At 45.9% G+C, this 9,403-nt stretch overlaps 1 protein-coding gene across 3 annotated transcripts in view; it reads right to left on the bottom strand.

Moving 5' to 3' along the window:
• Positions 1-2,991: 2,991 nt before the first annotated feature.
• PLEKHM3 (pleckstrin homology domain containing M3) overlaps positions 2,992-9,403 on the bottom strand; it is a 197,988-nt gene continuing 191,576 nt past the window's right edge. For all 3 annotated transcript variants that reach the window (XM_061148886.1, XM_061148887.1, XM_061148888.1), the window contains exon 8: positions 2,992-9,129. In XM_061148886.1, coding sequence (XP_061004869.1) covers positions 8,952-9,129 — 178 coding nt within the window. In that variant the 3' untranslated portion in view covers positions 2,992-8,951. The remainder of the gene's footprint in view (positions 9,130-9,403) is intronic.

Raw genomic sequence — 9,403 nt, 5'->3', positions numbered from 1 at the left:
AGCTCAATGTTCATTTGAAAAAATGATGGTGCTAATAGCAGCTCTTCAGCTTCAGAACAACAGACCGTCCTAGGAGAGCACAGAAGCCATGGAAAGTGATTCTCATATCAGGCTGTCTGGAAGGGATTGGATAAAAGCTGGAGGAATTTCCCCCAGACCAACAGCTGCCTGAGATTGTATGGCAGGATCTGAAATACTGTATGAACCCATGAACTTGAACTGATTGGCTTAAAACCAATAGCTCTTAATGGAGGAATATGAGATAGAGTGAGGGGCGAGGTGGTTATTATGAATCTCCTGATTGTCCAGGTAAATTGTAAGTCATTGCACATAAATCAGAATTTCTGTATGCTCAGCTGTGGGAACAGTTTGTTCTTCCTGCTGGACCTTTCTGTCCAAGCTATGAAGGAATAGATGCAAACAAGGGAGGATAAATGAATCTGCTGTGTGGGTTTTGCCTTGGGCTTCCTGAGTATTATATACCAGGGGCCATTGTTCTCTTGGGGAAGGAATCCTCTACTCCAATCAGAATCCAATACATTAATAAAAATCAACTTTAAACACCCACCCCCAACCCGGCCCCACTCAAGTCAATAATGTAATTTTTAGGGATGCTGCTTAGAATGAGTCCCAAGTTCATTTCTACTTGCATCCCTGCCCTTGGGAAACACTGTCTTTCTACAACGATTCTCAGTAAAGTCTTTGCTGTGGACGTTCCCTCTCCGGTAAGCACTGTGGGAATGGAGCATTGTACACGTGCTCCATCAATGAGGAATATTTGTCATCATCAAAGTTACTGACTTCATAAAAGGAGGCGAGGGGAAGAACTGAGTTTCCATTCACCTGCAGCTGGCAGGAGAGCTTGAAGATCGTCAGTTCAATAGATGCCTGGATTCAGAATGATTGTGGTTTCTTTAAGGTCTATAGTTTTTCCACGAAGCCAAGGCAAATCTAGACACAGCTCAGGTTTTTCTGAATCTCCCAGGCCTTTCTGGGCAAGGAGCACCTAGTGATTTTCCATTTAAACACCACTGTCTGGAGTGATAAGTTTCATGTTTGTCGGGTGGGCCTGACCTGGGAGCAGACTGTCACATGCATACATTCGAGGACAATTGCAGCATAATGAGGAGGAATGAAAAAATGAAAGGAAGGGTACAGGACTGTCTTTGTAGGGCAGCTTAGTCACCTGTGGCCATGACTTCTATTCACCCGGCTGTCTGGCAATGGTATAGAGTGGATAAATAGACACTAACCGCACCCCGGAAGAAAATGAAGGGGGTATAAAGTTCAGGTTTTATGAAAACAATGGCAATCTATGAGCAGCAGGTTCCAAAGTACTGTATCTGTTCGGTGTCTGCTGGGAGGAAGGGAGACAACAGCTGTGAGCTGGAGGGCAACTAAGACTGCTCAGTCCCTCTACATACCTTTGACAACCTTCCCACTGTGGACTACCAGTATCCCAAGCATTTGGCTATTTCAGGGAAACTTGTTTCATTCAGTCTAGTGGGTTTTAACTTTCAGGACGCACAGGGATCACCCAGGGAACTTTCAAAAAAATACAAATACTCAGGCCCCATCCAGAAAGATTCGGATTCAGTGGTCTGTGCTGGGATCCTGAGTTTTGCTTGTATTTTTGTGTGACTTCTGTGGGAACCACCAATTAAAGTCATCATCTAGTGGCTTCATCAAAGGACAGGACTGGAAATGATTCAGGGAGATTCCGATCACATCTCCTGAGGGTGGGGAGAGAGGAACAGAATGGTGTCTCTTTCCACCCTTTGGAAATGACTCGTGATAATGCGAAAACTCCCTGCAGTTATCCAGTCACTCAGGTTTGCTGCCACTGGGGGAAGGCTAACCCGTCCTGTAAATCACAGGAATCGGGGCTCTGGCTGCACTGTGTCTAGTTTGGTTCAGTGAAACATTAACTTGTTTCTTTTTATTGTGGATTGTGGCAGGTTGCTTGTGAAGATGAGGTCCAGTTGTTCCTTGGACGGAATGGGCATGAGCTCGTCGTCTTCCTGGGGGTGGAGGAGGGGCAGCTGAGCATGAACTTGTTTAGGTGTGTCCTAGAGAGTGAGGCTCAGAGTCCACCTGTGGTAAATGTTTAACCAGAAGCACCTTTTCTGGTCTCTTCAATGTTTTTGAGTAGGTGAATTTCAATGGTGCTTTTGAAAGGTTCCGAGTGGATAGTCGTGCCCATGGTCTTTTTTTGGGGCCGTGAGGGCCAGCCCTGGGGAAGGTCGTGTAGGTATTTTCCATCACCTCTCGGCTCCCAGAGGGCTGCTGTCCTCACAGAGACAAGTCCCCTCTACTTTCGCTCTTTGCTTTCAAAGCATGGTCTTCATGGTCTTCAGGAATGACCAGTGGCCTTGTCTAATGGCCCACCATCTGGCACTTGCTCCTCTAATTTGGAGAGTGCAGTGGTGATGAAAGCTTGGGAAAGAGCTGGGAGAGATGCTCTGTGTGGGAGCTGGGGCAGGTCTGTCTCAGATCAGAAAGAAATTATGGTCTGTTTTGGCAAATGAGGCCTAGACCACCACATTTGCAACTTTTTCCAAGTTTCACTATAGTTTTCATAAGCATAGGGAGGGCTGATGAGAATATTGAGGTTGAAGAAATTAGGAAAAAAATGAAGTCTATAAGATTAACATTAAGAGCTATTTTATATATCTATGTATCTGAATCCTTTTGATGTACACCTGAAACTGACATTGTAAACCAACTACAGTTAAAAAAAAAAAAAGTAAAAATCTTAAGAACTATTTTAAGATCCCAATAGCTCACTTTCAATAAAGTTTAAATCTTGACTTTGAATTAACGTTCAGCGCTCATCTTGGGCTTTCACCACCCCTGCAAAAACTGCATTTGAATGGAGTTGTTATGAGAAGAGAAAGTACTTTCTGCATTGTTTATTGAGAGAGAGATAACTTTATACATCAGGAACTGGTGCACTTAAATTATATGACAGATGACCATAAAAACTAGGGGTCTTGTCCACAATACAGTTTCTTTTTTTTATTATTACAGTTATTGATATTTTTAAAAATGATGTAAACAAAACTATGGATAACTTATGCCCAAACAAAAGGCGATAAAATCCAGAAAACAGAAACAATACATATATAAGTTACAGTAGATATTACAAATAGCTCAACACAGAGTGACGGAGTAATAGCCCAAGCCCCAAGTTTTAGACAGTTCTGTATAGCATGAACAGAAATAAGGGAAAATGACATCTATCTGACCCAGGAGCGTTAAGAACAAGTTGTGCAAAGACTTCCGCACCCCACGTTCGATACTCTTCATTTGCAACCTACACATTTCCTCTCCTTTCACTGTTCTCTAGACAGATTTTTTTTTTTCCTCCTCCTTGAATGTTCTGGGATAGGCTATTCACAATAGGATCCTGAGAGGTGACCAAAATCAGAACCTAAGCCTCTGGTGGTGAAAGCCTAATGTAATAGTTTGGTGGACTGCCCACGCCATGTAGAAATGCCTTCACCACAATCCATCCAAGAGGCCTCTCACTTCCCACTTGGAAGACAGGTGGCAAAATAAAAGAAACCCTTTATACTAAAGGAAAAGAAAATCCTTGTGTGTAATTTTTTTCACCTGAAAAAGGCTAAGTTCACTGACTTTACAGATTTGAATCTGAATAACCAGTCTAATTTCTCTACCCATTGGCCTTGGTGACATCATGACATTCCCCTGAGTTTGGTTCATGAAAAGCAAGCAAGCAAACAAAAGGAGTAATTTGAGAAACAGCATAAAACAGATTCAAAACATTATGTGGTCGTCTCTTTTGTGATTCCTGGTTAAGTGTCAATGGCGCCAAGGAGTGTTTCCACTAGTCTGCTCTGACAGTGTGTTTCCAGCAGGAACCCTCGTACTCATGAGGTTAAGGCACCAGTTTAAATGAAGGTGAAAGGTCTGACATGTGCATGGAATATGTGGGCTCCAAGCGTGCCTGTGTTGAGAGCAGCCAGCTGGGAAGAAGCAAGGTGATCCATATTGAGGCAAAGGACCCTGCAGGCTTCAAGTGGGTCTGCTAGGCTAGACTAGAAGCACGAGGCAGTACTGTAAGGCACTCCTACGGGGAAAAAGACATGAATACGATGGTCAGTGTGAGGAGCCACAAGCCCCAGAGGTCCACCAGCCAGTTTACCAGGCCTGAGTCTGGGCTCAGGACTGCGGCAAGGAAGGTCAAGGGAAGGGAAGAGAGGCTGGTCTGCAGCTCAGCGGCCTAGGAGGGTATCTTACTGTGCAAAGAGTTGCCGTAAGCGCCTGAATCTTCTACCTGGGTAACAACTGGCTTCACTGCAGACCTTCCTGACAAGATGGCATCTCTCTCTACAGGGAAAATCCAAACAAATCAGCAGCTGTCTTTTTACTCGGGGTTAATAGTGCCTTCCATCACCTTGGAGGCCACTGCAGTAGGAAGGGGCTCTATCGCATGATCCCTCAGAGCCCATTTAAAATAAAAGCCCTGACGGCTGTGGGTGTGCTTGAGACGGTGTTCCACACTTTTCTTCTGACTTTTGTCAAGGACTTCTGACAGTGGCTTGGGGTACTGGTACTTCACTGTTGAGAAACACTGTCCCCCATGATAGAAATCACATTTGTCTGTTTATATGAGCTGAGCAGGGCTTGTTCACCTGTCACTGGGTTCAAGTAGTGAAGTAGGGCAGTGAGTTCTACTAGACTGAGGATTGGAAGAACGGTGCAGAGGACACAACACTCGGAGCTGTCGTTAATGCCCAGGTGTTGGCAAGGACCAGGGAAAGGAAAACAGAGAGTGGTTCCAACAACTCGGTTCAGGCCAACGAGGGCACGTTCACTTCTTTCAGTTTTGCCCCAACTATCTACTTTTCTCACATTATCTTAGAGGAAGAAAAGTAGTGAGGCAGGAAACTCAAGCAATAAGGGGGCGGAGGGAACTGCACTTATCTCTCTTTACAGGGAGAAGTAAAAAAAATAAAAAGGAAAATCACCTTGTGTTGACTCCAGGCAGTATTAGAATTAGGACCTGAAGACTTCCTTCACAGTCTAGTTACTTCAGTCAAGAACAGCCGGTCGGTCAGTGGAGGTGAGGAACACTGCCCCCACACATCAACAGCAGCATTGACTTAACCCTAAATTAGGAGCCGAGTGGATCTTGGCTTCCTCAGATCATGCCTCTCTTTGCAGAAAGTGCTCAGTGCAGCTTCACGGAAATCCTATCCTGATACAGTGATTTATGTGTGGCCCTTTCTGGCTCATGGGTAGAGACAAAGCCACAGGTCTGGAAGTCATGCCTTTTCGAGAAGGCATGGGAAGAAGCTATCCAGTGTTGGTGTGCAGGGCGTACAGATGCAGAGACAAAAACAGGCCGGACCCCGTGCAAGGGGACTCACTCCAGCCTAGCAGAGGTGGCCGACAGCAGCCACACCGCTGTGAACAGCTCGGCTCTCCACGCAGCCGGAAGGAAGCCAGGCACAGTCCCTCAGCGGGGGTCTGAAGGACACCGCTGGGTTGGCTGGAAACCACAAATCCCAAGTCCTCGCAATATTCCCTTCTTGGTGGAGGCCTAGTCTGGAAGAATCCAAAAGTGATTGCCTTCTCAGCTCATCAAATATTAAAGCTCCTGGAGAGACTACTTTTAAGCACAATGATCATGAAGACGACCATAATACAGTCCCCTGAAAAGGCAATGAGGCAAAGGGGAAGACGGGAGTTTTACGTGGTTTTCACATACAGAGCTTTCAACCTGGAGAAAGAGCCACCCTGGAAAGAACATGGCTCCCATCCCAGTTGACTGCTTTTTAAGTACTTTGTGGCCTTCTTGCCGTGGTGCAAACTGAGGTCTATTTTGGGAACTGGCTTTTTTACTGCAGGGTGAGATGCCAGCATTTCACCAGGCTTGCACTGTCCCACAGTTGAGTTTCTCGCACGGTGAGGAGGGATTTCCTCAAGTGATACACCAGGGAAGGGGTCTTTCAAGAGAAAAGAAGTTCCCCGGCGTTGGCTGCCAGCTCTAGGAGATTAATGGGCCATTTTCTCCTGGGCTTTATGTACGAGATATTTAATATGGGATGAAAAATGGACCATGAGGGAAAGGAGGTATTAGCTTAGGTCTTAAGGAGGTGGTAATCCACAGATCTGCTTTCGTTTCGACAGTTTCTAAGCAGTGGAACAATTACCTACAGTGCACCAAGTAATTTGTTAGGGTCGAAAACAGTAAGGGCGTTTAGGTGTGCACTAAGGCATCCTGGGTTGAAAACAGCAATTTTGAATTTTCGTGGCAGACCCGACTGCTAAGCCGGCTCTGCCCTGTCCGTTCAGGTTTGGGGGTTGGTGGCTGAGTGTGTCATGCAGGCCTGCGGCTGGCACCAGCCAAGCTGTCGGGGCTTCACAAAGAGGAGGGAAACGGGCTGCTGGGGTATGCTTCCAGCTCTGGTAGCTGATGGTGAGAGCACATTTACTATTTTTTTTTCCCCTTTCGAAAATAAGCAACAAACGATGTGGGTAGAAAGGTCTCCTTAGAGGTTCACAAGGGACTGCCACGATTCTGCCGGGCCTCCAAACAACCTTGGTAAAAGCCAAGGCCTCGGGAGCATAGACCCAGGGTGTCACGCTGACTCTCAGTGGGTCTGACCCTGGGGCCTGTGAGACAGGACAGGAAATTCTGTACATGCAGCCAACATGCTGGAAGGGGGGAGGTGGCCCTGTCCTCCGGGTCTCCAACTGCAGTGTGCTGGGGATGGCCCTGCTGACAGTCGGAGTCACAGATGCATTAATTACAGCAAAGGCAGAGGTAAGCTACAGGGACAGGGAGCTGGGGGGTGGAGGGAGAAGGCACTTTGCCATTGGAGCACATCTGTTTTATAATAAGCAGGTCTGTAATTCTCTTGTGAAAGATCACGTTTTGCTATCTTCTCTGAGGCTGGAATATATAAATACTGTGTTTCACGAAGGGGAAGAGTAAAGGGGAGACGACCAAATTTGTTTGCCTGTTGGCCAAGTGCTTGTTTGAGATCTTCCATCCTTTTCTTTTCTGTGTAACAGTTTCTATAGAGTGGGGTGGGGCGGGGAGAGGGAGTCAACTTGTTTTTCTAAGAGTAAAAGGCACCGTAAGGCGTCTCATGAATGGGGCCCCGGCCTTTTAATAAGTTTTCATGCCTTGGCTACAGCTACTGTATAATCAGAAGATAAATGCATGAGTGGCGCTGAGCTATTAACGTTGAAATGTGTGGTCTGGGGCCAAAGGAATGGGTGTGGGTTGAGAGGTGAAATGTTCGTACCCAACAGTCTGCACAGAAGTGAGTCTGAAATGTCACATCTCCAAATGGACAGAAGCATCGTGAGCTAGGATCGGAGGGAGCCAGGTGTGGGGAAAGGAGCAGTGGGGTTAACTGTCCCCATGGGCTGTGCGAACACTGGTTCTCTAGGTCCTGCTAGGAGTGTAGCTACTAAACCATGGAGGCTTTGAAAAGGCATCTGCTCAGAGGAATGGTAAGAATCTTCTCATATAACCTACTGAGAATTGCTTAAATATAAGCTTAGTTTTTGGTTCTGGAAAGAGTTAAGGTGGAAAGAATGGGAGCCATACTTTCCGGTGCCAAGCTATCTGCCATTTTAGTCACCGTGGCCACTGTGCCAAAAGGATGATGCAGAGGAAGAATACCCCCCCGCCAAGTGCCTAAGCAACTCATTCTCACTTTTATTCCCTATTAGCTTAGCACTTGGCACCTCACTTCACGGTGGCAATGATGCATGTGTGTATATATATATATTTAAATAATATTAGATTTAATTCCTTAATTATATTTGTCAGTCTGGTATTTTCTTCATAGTCTAAAGTTGGTACTGTGAAATTCCAAGGTGCTCTGATTTTTCAAAACAATTAAGAAAGTATGAAAGCAGACATGGTGACATTGACAAATGAAAGGTCAGAGTGAAAGGGCAATGAAGAACAATAAAAATAAATAAAGTGTAATGAAGAGGTGGAAACTACCCACACAGGATTCTGTGAAAAGAAAACTGCAGATCCTCTCTTGGAATGTGTGTACTCTACACCCGACCTCCTGGTCTACAAACTGATGTATCTGACAGTCCTAAGCAATTTCCTCCAGTCAGCGCCATTAAAAAAAAAAAAATCATCCTGTCACCCATGGAACTCCTAAAAGACTACTCTTCAGAGCCATGTTTCAGCCTGGCAAATACGGTCACGTCTCTGGGCGGGTGTTGGGATTCGTACCAGCAAACAGACGGACAACATGTAGGTTACTGAGGTCTCTTGTCAGGAAAAATGCTTTCTGAGATTAACTTCAGAACAATTTATCTAGCTCCCCTGATAAATTAGGGACACATGCTTTCTGTCAGAGGGAGCTCACGCTCCTGATTTCCGAGCTGTTTAACTCAGCTTAGGGATCCCAGCCTTTGCGAAGATGCGGAGGTGAGAGCCGGGACATGGACTCCTGGAAGGAGTCACTGCTGTGTTTTGAAGCTTTTCTTATGAAACTTGATGATGGGTGCTTGCCTCAGTTACCTCATCCTCTGTGAAGGCTAAAAATAAATAACACAAAAATAACTCAAAGCACTCTCCTGGAGAAAATGCTTTCTCCTATGTCCTGGGTAATAAATGGCTCCTGAGAGCCCCACAATGTCTGAACTATAAAGCCTTGTGTGTAAACCACGTTTGGCTTGGGGGCAAAGCAGCTGAAATTCATGGCTAAGTGTAATCCCGCTATTGGTAACTTCGTGAGCCACAAAACTCCATGGACCTTTAAGACAACGACTTATACTGAACAGGACGTATAGGTATGTGTGCATGTACATTTATAAATATATATATCTAGCTGAGGATGAGACGTTAACTTCTCCCGGAGGGGTCTAACTGTCTAGTTTGGAAGCCACTGGGGCTGACGGATTGTTGAGAGGTCATCGCCCGGCCTTGGACTCCTGATGAGTCAGGTGTTCTGGTAGGACAGCTCAAACATGTTGCAAGCCTCCTCCAGGCTCTCGTCCATGTTCAGCCTCCGCCAGAAAGACTTCTGCTTCATCTGCAGCTCTCGGCGGACACATCGCGGGCAGGGGACAGACTTCTCTTTGCATTCAGCGTGGAAAACAGCTCCACAGCTTTCACACCTGCAAGAGCCAACCACGGAGATGATGAGTAAGGTTGAAGTGAGCAGGGCAGGAGGCTGGAAGTCCAGACCTCTGCACAGCTCAGGTCACAGCCTTTTATTCCTGACCCCTCGAAGAGATGTGACTCATAGAAGTGGCTTCTTTCCTTTTCCAAAAGACTCAAGGTTGAATTTCATTTGAAAAACATGTGTTTTTTTGTTTTTGTTTGTTTGTTTTTTCTGATTAGAATTAGTTGGGGACAGGCTTATGTTTTCTGGGTGGAGGGGAGTCAGCA

This window comes from Dama dama, chromosome 8 (genome assembly GCF_033118175.1).
Source record: "Dama dama isolate Ldn47 chromosome 8, ASM3311817v1, whole genome shotgun sequence".
NCBI classification, from domain to species: Eukaryota; Metazoa; Chordata; class Mammalia; order Artiodactyla; family Cervidae; genus Dama; species Dama dama.
The sequence above is the reverse complement of the archived record's forward strand: the minus strand, read 5'-3'. Positions and strand labels throughout refer to the sequence as shown.